Source organism: Crocodylus porosus, unplaced genomic scaffold, assembly GCF_001723895.1.
Source record: "Crocodylus porosus isolate Cpor-Errol unplaced genomic scaffold, CroPor_comp1, whole genome shotgun sequence".
In the NCBI taxonomy this organism is placed as follows: domain Eukaryota; kingdom Metazoa; phylum Chordata; order Crocodylia; family Crocodylidae; genus Crocodylus; species Crocodylus porosus.
Genome location: NW_017728950.1, coordinates 37,343,795 through 37,362,094, shown reverse-complemented (window position 1 = coordinate 37,362,094; position 18,300 = coordinate 37,343,795). Strand labels below are relative to the sequence as shown.

Genomic DNA, 18,300 nt, shown 5'->3' with positions numbered 1-18,300 from the left:
GGGGGAGAAGGGCCTGGCAGTAGGAGTCTATCTCCTGCTCGCAGTCCCTGATGTCACGCAGTCTCTGGACTGTGGCCTGGAGCTCCTCCAGCTGGCGCGCCAGAGACCCCAGTAGGGAGCAGACCCCGCAAGGGTCTCTTTTATTAGATCAACTAAATTGTTGGAAAAGTTGTTCTCTGCAAGCTTTCAGAGACAAATACTCTTCTTCAGGCAGTGGAGAGAGACAGGAACAAAAATAAGGGAGCTTGGGAGTCAGCATGGCTTGTGATCACACCTGGTGGCAGCCAAGTTAAAATAGGTTCATTTTTTCCATTAAGCCTTCGTTAAATGTAAATCAAAATAAATACAAACATCAAACCTCACAAGCATTGTCGTAGATAGACCAGGGCTTATTATCCATTAGTTGATTACTACATTTAGTAAAAGCCGATCAAAAAAAAAATCTGGTATGATAATTGTTTTCTATCTGAGCTAGGAGGTGGAGGTTATGTGCAGATATTACACTAGGGTTGACCTAACTAGGGATAGGTTGATTTAAGGGCCAATCTGCATAGATGTCTGGGGAGGTTAGTTCTTGCAAAAAGTGGTCTACCCAATCTAACTTAGTTCACATCCGGCCACGTTCAGAGCACAACCCCGGGACTGGGGAAGCCCAGCAGCTCGCCCCAGTCCCAGTCCCAGTCCCAGTCCCAGAGCTATACTCTTCCTACCCTCTCCCACCCTCCCACCCTCTCCCACCTAGCTATTTTTAGCCTCCCATTCTGCTGTACAGACAACCTCCTCCCCTGCAGATGCACCAGTCCCTCCCCAGGCCTGCCAACCCCCCTGCAGACCCACTACCCCCCTGCTCCAGCCCCTTTCCCTCACCCTTTCTTAGTTAGATCATGTTCCCGCAGTGGCTCCTGGCACTGGCAAATGTGTCCACAGGTCAGACCCAATCTACAATCACACGGTTTAAAGTAAACTGCATGATCATCAATATGATATGGTGAAGTCTGCACATGCCCTTAGATTCTGTTCCTTGGTTCAATCTGAGTCATTGTACGCCCTCAGGGAAAACATATCACTTGTCTGAGCTGCTATTTCTGCATATGTAGAATATAAGATGATGAATAATCTGGGATGAATAAATGTGGTGATTTTTGCCTTTTTAAAATCTGTTTCTGAATTGAGTATGAACATGTGAAATTTTAAAATGCATTTGATACGCAAAACGAATTTCTTTAGCCAGTTTCTTGCAAAATTTTCAGTCTGTGTAGTATTTGTTCAGTACATAGATCACATGGTACAGTTTTTGTTCCTTGATTGAGTGAATTACCTCACTAACCAATACAGAATTCTTCTTCACCATCAAGGGCATTTTACAAGTCTGTTCCGCAATGTTTATTGAATCCTGTTTCTTATCCCTTTGTCTGATCCTTGTCCCATCTAATTTGCCAACAATATCAAATTGAACGTCAGTTTGTCTGACAAACATCTCTGCATTTTATTTCATGCTGGCTTTTATGAACGAAATATTCTCATTCACCTGATTCATAAGTTAATGACTGTTCCCTCTTTCACCTTTCTTTTCAAGATTCATTTCCTCTTGTGATACCATAAATTGGCCAATTGATCACAGCAACTATGACTGGAGGTCAGCAACAGAACTGTTGCTTATTTGCAGATGCTTAGGACCAACAAGTTTTTCCCCCTCAGTAGCCTATGTATCTGCATGATTCCACCATCATCATTCCTTTACCTTCTGTTGTTCAGTGTGCTTGTGTCTTATTTCATATTAGACTAAAGCACTTTGGCACAGGATCTATACCAGGTGGAATCATTGGAGAGGGACCTGAGCCTGGTGAAACCCTTTGGATGCTACTAAAAGTATATAATCATACAACTAGATATGTCAATTCAAAGTTTGCTTTTGATGATTATTTTTTTCTAATCAATATCTGTTCTGTGTGTATGTGTGTGTGTGTATACACACACACACACACACACACACATACATACATATATATACACACAGAACAGATATTGATTAGAAAAAAAAAATCATATACACATACACACACAGCACCTAGCATGATCAGTTCCTGGCCCCAGACCAGATCTCATTGGCCTTGCCATAATACTCAGAATAATAATAAAAATATGTTTTAGGGTGAGGATGTTGGTTTTATGCGAGTATTCAACCTACGAGACTGCATGCTGAAGTTTTCATGGGGAAAGATTACAGAATTGGAAAGTGTAACTGAATCAAAGTTTGCCTTCAGATTTCAATAAATTGCCACAAGAATTTTTCTGGCCAACATTCAGAAAGCTCTGCTACTCACCTTCCTCATTAACTTAAGGAGGAATAATTGTTTGTAATATGTCCCAATATGTAGTACAAAAAGTGCTATAAAAGCACACATGGTTGCTTCCCAGTGTAGTACTGGTAATTATTGGGCTGTATATACAATAGATCACTACTTAAAGGAGAGAGTGGCTTAGTAGGAAATAAGACAACTTCCTTTATTTAGGTATCATTAACTCAAAATCATTTATGGTTATGAAGCCAAGAAAGAGGAGAGAACAAACTCCCTGCAAAAATTAGAACGTATGACAGAGAAAACCGAGGGGAAGGGTTAAAATGATGATGCAAAGGTATTTATATGTTGTGGCTTTCACATCTCCAAAGTGCTGATTTAGAAAAGCACACCTGCTTGGAACAGCATGCAGGCACCTCCTGAAGTGCCACTGAAGTCAATGAACATGGGCCTAAACACTTGTTCAAGTGCTTTCCTGAATCAGGGCCTGAAGGCACGAGAGGCAGAGCACCCATAGTAGACTATTGCAATATATAGACGTGGGGGAGCAATCCCAGGTTAAAAGGATGTTAAGATTTGCAATGTCAAGCATCCAAAAGTTAAGAAAAGTCAGAACTGGGAACACTTCTGCAACCTTAAATCAGCCTCCTTCTATATATAAGTTATAATACTCTTTAATTATAAATTGTAAGCACCTACTCACTCCAGCCCCTTTCTCCTCTGCTCTTTCTGAACCTACCCAGTCTGAACCTTCTGCCACTTCTATTCTGTTCCCCATCATCTCTTCCCCCACTGCTCCCCTTTATACCAAATACCAGCATTTTGTCTTACACCCTTCCCCAGCTCTTCCCCTCTAATCAAATCCACCTCCACTACTTCATTCCATAACCTGTCACATTCTAATCTGGCAGTTTACTTTTTCTCTTCTATACCTCCTGGTCACTAGCAGTATGTCACTGACACTCTTTGTGCCTGTGCCCAGCATAACAATAGCACTTGAAAGCTTGGAACAGTAATTTGAGGAAAATCCTGTCCCACCCTTGCAGTCTAGGGAACATGCTCATTGTGGATGGAACCTTTAGCGAATTTAGCTGTGAAACGCTAAAAATCTCTACTGAGCATTTGCAAACCCATTTGTTTTATGGGCAAAATGTTTCCATTTTGATATGTTTTTATGGGAATGATAAAGAAATCCTGGCCCTAGAATGACTACACTGATGAATTTCAAGTCCCTGTTCCACAGCAAGATAATAGACTTAAGTAGAGCAGTTATAACAAATTGTTTTAGTACGGTCAAAACAATATTATTTCTCCCTAAGCTTGCTCTAAAATATTGCTGAACTATTTTAGTTGAAAGTTAAAAAATAAGCAACCTAAAGCAGGCATGAAAAAGTTTATTTACAGATAGTTAATTTAGCAAAGTTACAAACAACTGAAAACAAATCTGATAAAAGCACACATTAGGTGAGCTTAACTCCAGGAAGCAGCACCAAGTTCCAAGTGTCTGCTACTGATACTTATTCTTGAATTACCCGGGGGACTCTGGCTAGGGACAGACATTACACATAAAGTGGTTTAAGTGATCAGAAACTGGTTTTAACCTGTAAGACAACAGATGTTCAGTGCACATACACCCGTTTGAAAATGGCTGAAACTGGTTTGAGATAAACCTGGTTGAATGTAGTACCAGACTTAACTGATTTGGGTCAAGCCATTTTATGCAATTTCTGTCCCAGACCCCTTGCTGGTTAAAGATAAACCAGACTCCCCCAGCACCCTGCATGCTCTGGGCTAGGTGGGGCTCTCTGCTGCACAGCAGAATTGACCCCCCCCGCCTCGCTGAAGCTCTGGTAGAGACTGCAAGTACAGCAGGGTCTGCCTTGCTTCCCCCTGCCCATGCCCCTCACTGCTCACTGCTTAAGCATCGTCGTGGGTTAGGGTCACGTAGGATGGCCATGATCTTCACAAGGCACCCTTACTGTGCCAAGTTGGCCCAATGGGCACCCTTGATCCTCGCCCACCATGTCTTTGATCGAATGATTGATAGGGAGGCGGCCTCCAAGTCCTTTTGGACACGGTCAAGATTGGTTTTCAGGACCCCATGGGTCCCCAGACCCCTCGTGGGTCCCACTTGAAGATGGATGTCACAATGGGTGTTTCAGGGCAGCCCAGCCTTATGGGCTATCTGTGGCTCCAACCAGCCCTTTACTACGCCCCTAGCCTCGCAGATGGAACTGATGTTGTTTGGTCCAGGCCTTGTTATAATTTGGTCCCCTGGCCCTCCCTGGGCTCTCTACAGCCCTGTCTTGCACTGTGCCCTCCCTGGTGCTGAGGTCAATGCACCCCCAAATGCTGCACCTTCCTTGGTGCTGGGGTCCCCCCGCTGCTGTGGGTCCCCTAATAGCCTCACCCAAACTACTGGTCTTAAACAGCAAACAAAACACAAGCCCCTGGGCTACATAAATTCAAGCCAACCAGCAATAACATCATCCAAGTGACACCAGGGGTGCTCTGTCTCTCACCACTATCAGAGGCTGTACCTGCAATCAGGCATCTCCCCTTTGGCTTGCTCTAGGAGAGCTCCTTCCCCCTTGGCTGCTGGCAGGGAACTCCCCTCTTGCCCCTTCCAGTCAGCTGACAACTGGCAGGTGTGGGCCACTAGCTCCCCCGGTTGCCCTGGTAACTAGTAGCTGGGGCCTCCAACTCACTGCTAGGGCTCTTTCCCTAGCAGTTTCCACTCTTCAAAGGAGCAGGGCACCTAAGTGCTCTGTGATGAGCATGAATCACCTCTCCCTCCCTCTCTCCTTCCCTCCCAGCTCCCACATTACAGACCCCAGCCCCATGGACCCTAGTCATGTGGTATGCTAGCTAATGTTGAAAGGTATCTGTGTGTGTCTCCAGTTTCACTGGGACAGGCAGATAGAACAGTGACTATTTAGGGCTTTTTGGAGCTAATCAACAAGTCAGCTGGTAAGCTGTTTAAGAAGAGTTTGAACTAATGGAGGGAGGCTATTGGTTTGCTGATGAGGTGATAAGCACTGTTATCAGTTCCCTGCTGGTTCCCTTGCCTGCCAGTTTGCTGTAGACTGTATAAAAAAGTAGGGAGGGAGATTGAAAATCTCCATATCATCAACATTTACGTGCACTACACGCACCCGCTTTGCCTTAGAGAACTACCAGGGGACTGGGATCTGGCAACACTTCCGCCTCTTGAGCAGCAAGTGTGGAAAAGCCTGGGGTTTTGCAGGCAGGGTGGGGGTTTACACCCCGCCCTAATCAGAGGTCCTACCAGGGCCTGGCCATGCCCCCCTGAGCTCGGCACTAAGGGAAGGGAGGGCTGCTCTAGCACCCCCTGGCTTCTAGCCTGAGCCACAGCAGGCATGTGCTTGAATTTCCTCAGTCCAGAGAGGATGTCTGTCTGGTTACAAACTGGTTCAGCCTAGTCAGGTTAGAATACCCTGCAAAAATTGAATCAATTCAGGCTCAGGCTTTTTCAATATTAGTTCTTAGCCTCTGGGTTCAACAATAAGGACCCCAGACACAAGTATCAAACTATCAGTGATTTCAGTGAGAGTCCTGAACATTTTGGCAGTGGTAAAATTTGATCTAGGTACCAGAGCTGTATTGTGAAGCAGAATGAGGTTGGATAAAGAGGGTAGCCAAGTCAAAGAAGAGGATAAGCAATAAGAGTTAAGCATTAAATCTGCAGAAATCGTTCCTATTTCTGGGTAGAATTCACTGTAGAACAGAGTTAAGGACCCTATGTAGTGTTTTACAGTGTGTTATCAGGGTGCATAAGGGTTAGAGCAAGTGTTTGCATAGGGTTGAATAAGGACTTAAGAAATACTGGTAAACTCATGTTCTGGCCAGACATTCATTCAGAATGAAGAGTGAAAGTTGTAAGATTTTATACAAGAGATTTGCATTTCAAAGGGTTTGGAATAAAAACACCAAGAGAAGTCTCAAGTGTGTGGGGTGAGATCACACAGAGCTATTAACTAATGAATTAAAACAAGCTTCGTTAATTGTTAACCTGCTAGCTGTGGGCTATGTGTTGAAACAGGAGATGGGCCAATGGTAACATGGGACTCTGACAGAAGTGGGGCAGGGGTGGGGAAAGCATGCTCTACAGGAAGCAGCAGCATGTTACTTCAACCTGGCTCCGCAGCACCTATATAAATCGTGCATTTCAGCAGGGCTTTTTGGCGCTTTTAACTCAAGCTAATTCAATCAGCTATTAGATAAAAGCCCCCAAAAAGCCTCACGAAAGTGCCTGACCTCTACAGATTTTGGGAAAGCCAGGTACAATTAACGTGGTGCCTCTTCTGGTCATGCGCTAGGCTCAGCAAGGAAACACAATTAGTTTAAAGTAAAGCACCATTTTTGGGAGGGAGGGAGTCCACATTTGCAAGCAGCCATGATTCTCAACAATGGTTTTGTTTTTTAAAATGCTGTGTTCTTACCTTCTATTAATTATGATGTAGATAACTAATACAAGGTAAAATTTAAATGAAGTCAAGATACTTTGTGAGCCTCTCACCTTTTATGAGGTTACAGTAATCACTTAGGTATCTACTTGATATTCAGTGTGCTAGCTGCCTCATCTTCACTTGTTTTTTGTTTGTGTGTTTTTTAATGTTGGTTGTCATTGGGTACATCTATACGTTGTTGTGTAGCAACGTTGCTACAGCACCGCGCTGTAGCATTCCTTTTGGAAGTACTAAAGCACAGCGCAGTATAGGCAGTTACTGCACCATGCATGTGGTACAGTTAGATTTCACCGCTACATTGTCATAGCAGCACACTATACCTGGGGAACACACCACTATAGCGACGTAGCTGACGATCAGGGGTAGACGTACGTGACTGCTTTATCACCGGAGCAGCCATACTGTGACATGTAGACTCACCCATTGTGAGTTAGCTAAGGATACCACTTTCTTTTTAATAAAAACAGGACCTTGTATATATCACTTTTATACAGAGTAGCTGAATAGTGGGGAATTCACCACAAAAGTAACTAACAAGTGTAAGATTGATGATTATAATAGAAATACCTGGATAAATTAAAGTACCCTCTCCATCCTCTCAGGCTTTCTTTTTTTTTTTTTATTTGCCTACAGGTGTGCATGTTTTTTAACTGCTTTAAACTTAGATTTTCTCATTAATATGTAATTAACATCAGCTGAAATCTTGCCTTTCTCATTACACCTACACACACATAAATAACCACGTACATACACATATAAGTACATTAATGCACATCGATCTGTCCCTGGTTGTGCACACAAACAGAAATTAGTAATATTTGAAAGCCTTTACGAACTCCACTTCCCTTTCTTCAGCCAGCCAGCTGTAGTTGACAAAATTAGTTTATTCTGCACATCTTCCTTTCTTCATACTTGCTTAGAAGTTGTACTTGCCAGGTAGCTTGGGTGTCTGCAGAGAGGCTTTTCGCATTTTTACCAACTAAAATGAGCACTCCAGGAGTGCTCATCTTCCACTGAACCTGTTTACTTTATGCTTCATACATTAGGTGAATAAGATGGGAAATGAATTCCCTGCACGCTAGAAGTATCAGCATGAAAGCGCTAACCTCACAGACTGAGTTCGAAAACTAATGATCAGAGTAACTGAAAGCCTCTTTGATCAGAATTCAGTGGAAAGGCCCAAATCACAGTGCCCTATAGATTTTCAGTTTTAACTTAGTTCCTAATGAAGTGAAGTTTATCTTGGAAAACCTTTGTCACAGCTGGACATAACTAGCAATCTTTACTTGCAAGACTTCTTCTGAAGGAGGAAACTAAATGAATCTCAGCAGTCTGTCCTACCAGGACAAGTTGAAATGTACTGTTATAGATAGTATAATAAAGAACGGTCTTCATCCCAGTCCCCAGGTTATATCACATAGCCACCACACAATTTGCTGCATATTATCAGTCTCTGCCTAGAAGAAGCACCACTGTGGAATAGAAAGGCCACATAGGTCAAGAGTGATTTGAAAAAAGAGCTTGCTTAAAGTGTGTCTCACTTTGGCAAATGTTACTAGTTATTCACTTTTACCCAAACTCAAATCACCTGCACTTTTTTAAGGAATCAGGTTTCAGAGTGCTTTGTTTAGCAGCTGCCCAAATAAAAGTATTTCCCCTTAGTAACTGAACTTTTAAAATGTAAACTGGAGAGAAGAATAATTAATTTTCATAAAACCAATCTTTCTTTAAGCACCCCTCAATTTTAACCTCAAGGCTGAAATAAAATAACTCTAATAGAAACGATGGCTTCTAAGCAATATATTGTACCTATCAGGAATGCATTGCTTAAACAAAACTCAGCTCTTCATGTTTAAAAATGAAAAAGGAATTCTGTAAGCAATGTGCTTTGTAATAGCTGGCATCTCAATGGGTCTTAGAAATAAAACCCTTTTGTGAAGCTAAAATCAATCAAAATAAATCAATTTGTCCTTAATATCAGTTGCTAATCAGAGATGCAGCAATTTACGTGTGTGTGTATGTGTGTGAAACATTTCTCCCACTACACACACACACATACAGACACATGCATCTACATATAAATAGTGTATACACTGGCTACACTACATGGTAAGAGGTATTTGTTTTAATTGCCAAGGAGTTTTCTCATGCAGAGAATGTAGGAACTACAACAGTAAGGTTGCTCTGAAGTGTTAAAAAAGTAAGGAAATGCAAAGTTCTAGTTCATCACTGAGGCCCAATGCTACATTTTACAAGCACAGTGAAGTTTGTTTCCATCCCTGTTTGCACAAAGCATGTCTTTGTCTCTGATTTTGCAGCAGAAACTGTCATGCAGAAGCCCAAAGAATTGCTCCCGTCACTGCAGCCAGTATGAAAATCTGCTTCATGACATATCCGTTGTCTGTAGGGAAAATGCTGGGCAAACAGACTTTTAGAAATGCCTCTTGACTTGTAATTGCAATCTTTTTTGTTTGTTTGTTGTCTGCATTCGTTCTAGAGCCTGTTGGTGTTTTTAAATGAAAATATATATTCCTGTTCTGAAATACATTTTGGAAGTTTGGTTGAGATTCTCTTCAGCTCAGAACTTATCTTCCTTTTTTTCTTCTATCTCCCTGCAGACCCGTAACCAAGAAGTAGACGACATCAGTGGAGTCATGCTTCACACGGCCATATCATGCTGGCAGCCATTCCTAGGTCTGGCTATGCTGCTAGTTTTTATGGGTTCCACCATAGGCTGCCCGGCTCGCTGTGAATGCTCAGCACAGAACAAGTCTGTCAGCTGTCACAGGAGGCGCCTCATGTCCATCCCTGAGGGCATTCCCATAGAAACCAAAATCCTGGACCTCAGCAAGAACCGGCTGAAGAGCATCAGTCCTGAGGAATTCACATCATACCCGCTGCTTGAAGAGATAGACCTCAGTGACAACATTGTTGCCAATGTAGAGCCTGGAGCCTTTAACAATCTTTTCAACTTGCGATCCCTGAGACTCAAAGGAAACCGGCTGAAGCTGGTCCCTCTAGGGGTGTTCACAGGGTTGTCAAACTTAACAAAGCTTGATATAAGTGAAAATAAGATTGTCATTCTACTGGACTACATGTTCCAGGATCTGCATAACCTAAAAACCCTTGAGGTTGGGGACAATGATTTGGTTTATATATCTCACAGGGCTTTTAGTGGGCTGCTTAGCTTGGAACAGCTCACCCTGGAGAGATGTAACCTGACAGCTGTACCAACAGAAGCTCTTTCCCACCTTCATAACCTCATCAGTTTGCGTCTGAGACATCTCAACATTAATGCATTGCCTGCATATGCCTTTAAAAGATTGTTCCGCCTAAAAGACTTAGAGATAGACTATTGGCCCTTACTGGACATGATGCCAGCCAATAGCCTGTATGGTCTCAACCTCACTTCTCTTTCCCTTACCAACACCAATCTCTCCGCAGTACCTTATTCTGCTTTCAAGCACCTGGTTTACCTGACACATCTAAACCTCTCTTACAACCCCATAAGCACCGTTGAGGCAGGCATGTTTTCAGACTTGGTACGCCTGCAGGAACTCCACATGGTGGGGGCCCAATTACGTACCATCGAACCACATGCATTCCAAGGGCTCCGGTTCTTGCGCGTGCTCAATGTGTCTCAAAATCTGTTAGAAACTCTAGAAGAGAATGTATTCCAGTCCCCCAAGGCCCTTGAGATCCTCTGCATTAATAACAACCCCCTGGCTTGTGATTGCCGCCTTCTTTGGATATTACAAAGGCAGCCTACATTACAGTTTGGTAGCCAGCAGCCCATGTGCGCTGGCCCAGACAGTGTCAAAGAGAGGGCATTCAAAGACTTCCACAGCACTGCCCTTTCATTTTACTTCACCTGCAAGAAGCCCAAGATACGGGACAAGAAGCTGCAGTACCTGGTAGTAGAGGAAGGGCAGACAGTGCAACTGATGTGCAATGCTGACGGTGACCCTCAGCCTACCATCTCTTGGGTGACACCCCGACGGAAGCTGATCACAACTAAATCAAATGGGAGATCTACAGTACTAGGAGACGGTACACTGGAGATCCGTTTTGCTCAAGATCAAGACACTGGGACCTACGTTTGTATTGCAAGTAATGCCGCTGGGAATGACACCTACTCAGCCTCCCTTACAGTAAAAGGATTTACTTCAGACCGTTTCCTTTATGCCAACAGGACCCCTATGTATATGACAGACTCCAATGACACCAGTTCCAATGGAACCAATGTGAACACCTTCTCTCTGGACCTTAAAACAATACTGGTGTCCACAGCTATGGGCTGCTTCACATTCCTCGGAGTGGTTTTATTTTGTTTCCTACTTCTGTTTGTGTGGAGCCGGGGGAAAGGCAAGCACAAAACCAGCATTGACCTTGAGTATGTCCCCCGCAAAAACAATGGTGCTGTAGTTGAAGGGGAGGTTGCTGGACCACGGAGGTTCAATATGAAAATGATTTGATGGTATACTGCTAGCAGTGCTTTTTTCTGTGGCATTATAACCAATTAAGCCAGCCTGGCATGTGGCATTGCTAGGCAAGGCAGCTTAATGCAGCTGTCACTGTGTCAAATGGTTACATGGAAATGGGAAGACTACATGTGGTTGTACAGCGAAGCCTCCTAACCTTGAGGCAGATGTGTCAGGGCCTTTCACAGAGTTGGTAAATTGTACTAATTGTTTGCATTGCAAATATTGACATTCTGGGGATCTCAGTAATGAACTGTTGGATCATGTTCATGGACAATTGTTCAACATTTTCTACCACTACAAAAAGAAAAAAGGAAAAACAACCTACAGTGTAGGATTTCCATATTTAAAAAAAAGACACCTTTGTCTAAAACATACTCTACAGTGAAATTTGTATCTATAGATCTCATTTGTTAAGCCTTGCATCATACCTTCTAGTTGGTTCAACACCACAAAGAAATTGATATATCTTTTTTTTAGTATACATATATACTGTGTACATTTTAAAGCAATACGAATGAGAGGTTGTGCTTTTGGATATCCACCAGTACTGACCCAAGTGTGATGTCACCCCACCCCCTTTAACTACAGTCAAACCCCAAATTAGACCTCTGTAGTTACCAATGAGAGAGAGAGAGAGTATAACACGTTTGTCCTCATGTAGAAGATCGGAGAGGAAGAGCTTGGGGCGAAAATGCTCTGCTTCATTGACCTTCTCTTCATATAAATAAAAGGCATGTGCCTAGTTTTGATACAGAATGGAATATTTTTTATATCTGTGATATCACACTGGACCAGTCTACTGTAACAAAGCCCTGGAGTCATACCCAGGAGAGTCCAACCTACAACACATTGCTGGCCTATAGGAGACAAATTATACTTTGATGAAAGAGATTTGTTTATGTAGCCCCTTGGTTTTAATTTCTAAGCCATTGTTAAAATGTTAATGTGTACTGAGGAAAAAGAAAGGAGGTAAGGCATTCTGTGTACTCCTAGGAAAATATGGTCACCTTAGTATTTAAAGAAATGAATTAAAACATACAAAAGCTCTGCTGATAGAAATGAGCTCTTCTCCAGTGCTAATAAACCAGGGTTATCCATGCGTAATATAAGGATTATACTACTAAAGAAATGTTTAAAACATGATAGCCTCCAAAAGGCCAAAGTATTGCCAATTATAATGACCTGTGAGGCTCATCTTTCTTAAATTACTATAAAGACAAAAACCAACGTACACGAACAGTTTACTTTAGCTATTCTTGCTGCCATTTTAATAACTATGTTATCTTGGTCGGGGGAGTTGTTTTGTTTTTGTGGGTGGGTGGGGTAGACAAGATCCCAGAGTTGGACAAGGCCAATATATATTTGGTTGAGGTGAGAAGGGAGGGGGAACATTGGTTATATTAACAACTGTTATATTAACAACGGTGTTATATTAACAACTTCTAGAAAAGTCAAAGATAACAAAGGGCTAAGAACTAGAACTGAAAGGGTGAACCATTGTAAGGTTGATATAAAAAAAATATTGTAGAGTAATAGTATTTTGCTACTGTTGAGGGAAGAGTTAAAAGAGTTTAAGCATCTCTTCAGCCCCTCATCAATGAGTCAGAGATTTATTTATTTATTTAAATGTTTGGTTGACAAGAAATATAATTTATATATTATTTGGGATAATTTTGAGGAAAAATAATAAGTACAAATGTGTTTGACTTGAAGGAATATATACATGATCCAGGGCAAAACAATTAAAAAGCATTTCTGTAACTTTGGAGTTTTTGTCAAATTTTGCAAGGGTACTATGGTGTCTAAGACTGACTTGTAATGAAACTTTAAGTGTTTGTGAAAATGTTACCCACATTCTTCAACTTAGATTTTTAAAGCAGGATTATGGGATTTAGACATAAAGCTTTCATTGCTATCAATACAACCTGTGTCAAAAGCCTTAGGTCACAGTATTACAATTGCTCAGGCATGCCCTGATTCAGTGGCAAGATTGGGCACCTAGAATGCTTTGAAAATCTCAACCTATTATATTCAGTGGCTGATCCAGCTTATACCATTGCTATGTTTCAAGCAGCTGGAATGAAGGAGGCAGTCGAGGGCTTGTGGGCTTCTTTCTCATATTTTAGTCCTGCATTAGCTAACTAGAGGTTTACATGCCAGCAACTAACCCTTTTTCCTTTGAAATTGTGTAGAACTTTATTCGGTGGTCATTTCACTTTAATAAACATGTGACAACAGAGAGATTATCTTTGCTGATAAAACAGGGAAGTGACTGAAAACCTGTTGCACCTTTAGACAGATAATAAAATAAACATATGAGAGGAAAAAGGAAATGATGACTGAATTGCTAGTTGGAGGCATTTCCATTCTGTTTTCCCTTGTAATTATCATTTATCCATTAGTAATCCATTTCCCATGTAGTGATGATGACCTGAATTAACGTGAACAATAAAAATCAAAGTTTTATGCAAAACATTCTGCTGACTTCTGGTTTAGGCAGTTGGTGCAGATCCAAGTGGGGGATTTTATTAAGTTTATTTAAATTACACAATAAAAAATAGTGATGGGGAATTTGAGAGTAGCTGTGTTTGCAGAAATGAATTAGGAATGTATTATGTTTTCAAATTTTGCTAATAATTGCTGAATCCCCCTTTCCCAAAAAAGCTTTCCAAGAAGTGATTAAATTGTTACTGTGCTGTAAGGATCTCTGATCAGTCTTGCCATAGGTGTATCTTAAATGAAATATGATAAGAATTATGACATTCATGACTGCGCAGGCCATGCTGAGAATCAGATTACAGAACTGCAAACAGTTAACAGTAGAGGATGCAAAGGCTACATTCAGGGTCTTCATTTTCCAAGAACTGCTGTTTCTTCACAGCCTGATTTTAGCTCTGTTACCTTTGGATGAGGCAGTGCTGTACAACTTCAGCAGCCCTTTTTATGTCAGTGTGACGTGGCAAGATATGAGGTACTATTTAACTGAAGTGACAACTGAGGCTAAGCTTTTGTTCTCCTCCTGTTTTATTATCCTCCTGTTTTTGTTTGTTGTTTTGTTTTGTTTTGTTTACTGTGGACTTGATCCTGTGTTTCTTGGGTGTCCACCACTAACTTTATTGAGAGTTTGGGGTGAGTATAGAATTCAGGATCAGGTCCCAGTTAAGCATGCTTTTCCCTGCCCTTTATGCACCTCCAAGTTGTGTCCATTTGGTATACTTGCCAACCTGCCTGCGAAGGCAAGAAATAGTTGCAGCTTTTTCTACTCTATGCCAATTTTCCAGCAGTGGAATGGGACTGATTTTAATGGGTTTTCTGATGTACATTAGTTCCAGCTAGTGTATGCACAGAATTGACGTTCTCATGAAAATACTTGTTAGTGGAAGAAAGTGAACATGGACTGAATGCTTTGCCTTAGTTTTGCCTTGTCTTTTGGCTACCTCTGTAGGCCTTGTTGTCCCTATATTGGTCAGTGCATCAGGACTTGGCTGGGTAGAAATGTAGTATGCAATTCTTTGGAAAGAATGAAAATGGAAGAATTGATAGCAGCAGAATGTATGGTAAGGGAAATGCACTGAAGAAATCTGGTATCCCACTTCTAAATTCTACACCTCCATATAAAACAAATATATCTCCTTTCTCAAATTTAGATCATATTCTCCACTTTCCATATAATCTACTGCCTTTATGGATATTGTGACTCCTCGAATCCTCATTAAAAAGCAATTTTTAAATAAAATAGGCATGTAATGACACATGAGTGGCTAAAGGACAACTACCACCCACATGCATCCTTATTTTTAAGGATTTTGGCTATGCCACAACTGATGTTTTTCTCTGCAGCTAGCATCTGTTGCCAACAAACTCCTTCTCAGCCCCCCCTGCCCATCAACTCAGCTGAGCTCAGTGACTTTTCTCCTCATCTCCCCCCATCCCAACTCTCAACAGTTCAACCTCCTTAGACAGACGAGTTCTATAATCTGCTCCCACATACCATTGAACCATATGTTTGCAGAAACATCAAGGGTCTGTCCAACGTTGGTCATTTAGATACCATGCTTCTATAAACTATAATAAGAACTACACCCAACTCACTTAGGTGGTATAGACAATCTCTCCTGGTGGCTTAAGTGATTTCTGCTCCATTTGTATGTTCTCCTACCCTTTGGCATGCATTCACATGACTAGTTGCAAACAGTGATCTGTGGATTTGGATGAGCATTACTGTGCATTTGGGTATGTTTGAAACCCAGAACTTAAATCAGAATATTAGAATAGGTTAACACCTCCCAAGCCCCAAAATAGCTTTGAATGGCCCCTTTCTACAAATGAAATCAGACAACTTTTGCACAGCTCTCCTTGCCACTGAGATAATCACATGCCGACAGCAATCTGCAGGTTGAACGCTTCTGATTTTTTCCCTTTTACTAGGAGCAGGTGCTTTGATACAATGCCAGCTTGAAATAGAAATCTTTATTTATAGCCTGAACAGAATGAGAAAGCACAGGCACAGTCAAAAGAACATTCCATTTTATTTTACTTTATATTTAAGGAGACTTTATTCTTAATATACAAAATAGCTGGTAAAAGATAACAACAACCACAACAACGATAAAGGATTTTCATCGTTAAATTTGCCTATCTGCAATTACTTGGACTGGTCCCAGAATACCACTACCACTGAGCAGAGGTCTCACAATAAGAGAATTGGAGCCAGTTTCTCATCTCATTTAGATTGGCAGAAATCAGGAGTAACTCCATAGATTACAGTGTTGGTCTTTTTATTTATACTGGCAAAGCTGATGTTGGAATCTGGCTTTTTTTGTTTTTTGTCTCCTATACTAAGAGGGCTATAATGACAAATATGCAGAATTTATGTTTTGATTATTTTTCACCTTGTGGCACACCTTCTGTTCTGTGTTCTGCTTTGCTGCATTATTCACCATTGCTAGCTGAGCAGAAAAATATGAATATTCAGGCTTGTAAAAACAAAAACAAAAAATAGCCCCACCAAACTAACAATATAAATGTGCATTAACAGCGACTCAGCTCCCATATGTGGTCACATATAAGCCAAAACTTTGAGCTAAACTTTCAAAACAATGAATTGTTAGGATGAATGTCAACTTATACACGGGTTAATAGATTTTATTTCAAAATTCAAAGTATTTTTATTTCTATTATGATAGCGCCTAGAAGCTAGCAAGTTTGGTGCAAAATATGCAGTCAATAATCGTTTTGGTTCCGAGAAGCTTAAATCTGAACTTAAGAATTTGGCTTATATGCAGCTATATATGATAACAAGTTTCTTGTTGCTTTAGAGGGATTGCTGTTGCATATAAATACATATTTATAATATTTTCACACCTCATGAAATCTACCTGCAAGCATCTGTATTTCATATATATATGTTTTTGTGTAGAAAAAAGAGTTAAATTTGGTTTTTACTTAAAGTATTCAATGTAATTGTTTTTAAAAGGTGATGAGATAACCAGAAAAAGTGCTGTAATTTCTTTTAAATGTATACGATTATAATTATGGATGGGGACATGAAACAGCCCTATTGTTATGATACATGGAGCAGATGATAGCTTGGGTTTGTCTGTAAGTTTGTTTCATGTTTAAACAAAATCTTGCTAATGCTAATGGCAATGAGCTTTGTTTCTCATGACAGTTGTCCTGAATGTTGATCTTTTTTGGTTCTTAGGGCTTGTCATGATGTGTATCATACATAACGAAAACCAACCCTAAATAAATAAGTCCATGGATTGGTAAAACTTGCTGGGAAAAGTGAAGAAAGTTTACATTCCCATCCAAATTGTTCACCTTCCTTAAAAGGGGCAATGGATTATATAAATTAAAAGAAACCCGTGCTACTTGGGTTCTAAGTCAAAATTCCACATTACATCTAAAAAAGTGTGACTGTTGTCTGCCAGAGATCTGCATACATACAAACTGTAAGCATCTGAAGGTAAAATACTTTGGCTGATGGTTATAAAACATTCTATAACTTCCTATGTGACACAGCCATTAGAAGTGGAGAAAATCCCCTTTTTGTGGGATATAAAGGACTCTGGGATTATCTCAGTATCAGAAAATCTGTATAAAAAGGTCATAATTATGAGGGCTCTGACTATGGGGGGTAGTGTTCCAAAGGGAATTGTAGAGATTCCTTCTCTTGTCTCATTTAGAATGGGACTAATAGGACACTCAAGAACAGAAATAGGCATAGAGATGAACAGCATGGCCCCAATAAAACTTTTTTCATTTCTCATTTGTTTCTATAACTCTTTTAATAGAAACCAAACCTTCCACTTTAATTAATTTGAGTACTCTGGCAAGAATTGTATAATAGTAGAGAAACAATTAAAGTATATACTAGCTTCACACAAGAAATATATCCAAAGGTTTTATGGTTGATAGCCAAAAAGCAAGTTATTTGGAGATACATCTATCTTAAAATGCCAGCCCCTGAAAAAACATGAGGACCAATTCAAGTTCCTTGGGTCTGTGCAGGGATGGGCTCTCCATAAATGAACCTCACCTCACCCTTGTTGTCACCATCCCTACCATCGTCCTGCCTAGAGCCCACTGTATGGTAAGCAGTGATTGGAGGAAAGAGATACAATCCCATAATGCACTGCAACCCCATGAGATTAGAGAAACCATGAAAGTCACAGGCTGTGCATCACCTTTTTCTACATAGCTTTCGTAGTTGAGGAATCTTCTTAAGGGTGGCTTCCAGGAGAGGGCCTTGCAGCACAACTCAGAAGTGCTCACCCAGGAGATGATACTGGGTGGTGAAGTCTGGCAGGGTTGCTGACTAGGCCAAATTATATTGCTCCTTAGTGAGGACAAGCCCTGCTCCACATTGCCTTTGCATCTAAACCTTGTGGAGTGTTGGTCTACACTAAGTTAATTTTAACAGTATTGTGGATCAATACAATCTAATCCAAGAGATTTTGTCTTATGTGCACAGACAGGTTCCAAAATCCTGCCCTTATTTGAGTTCAGACTGCCCTATGGGTT

At 41.0% G+C, this 18,300-nt stretch overlaps 1 protein-coding gene across 1 annotated transcript in view; it reads left to right on the top strand.

Moving 5' to 3' along the window:
- LINGO2 (leucine rich repeat and Ig domain containing 2) overlaps positions 1-17,701 on the top strand; it is a 683,474-nt gene extending 665,773 nt beyond the window's left edge. Inside the window, exon 5 of the mRNA XM_019555191.1 lies at positions 9,409-17,701. Within this exon, the coding sequence (XP_019410736.1) occupies positions 9,445-11,265 (1,821 nt within the window). The 5' untranslated portion in view covers positions 9,409-9,444 and the 3' untranslated portion in view covers positions 11,266-17,701. The remainder of the gene's footprint in view (positions 1-9,408) is intronic.
- Positions 17,702-18,300: the final 599 nt, after the last annotated feature.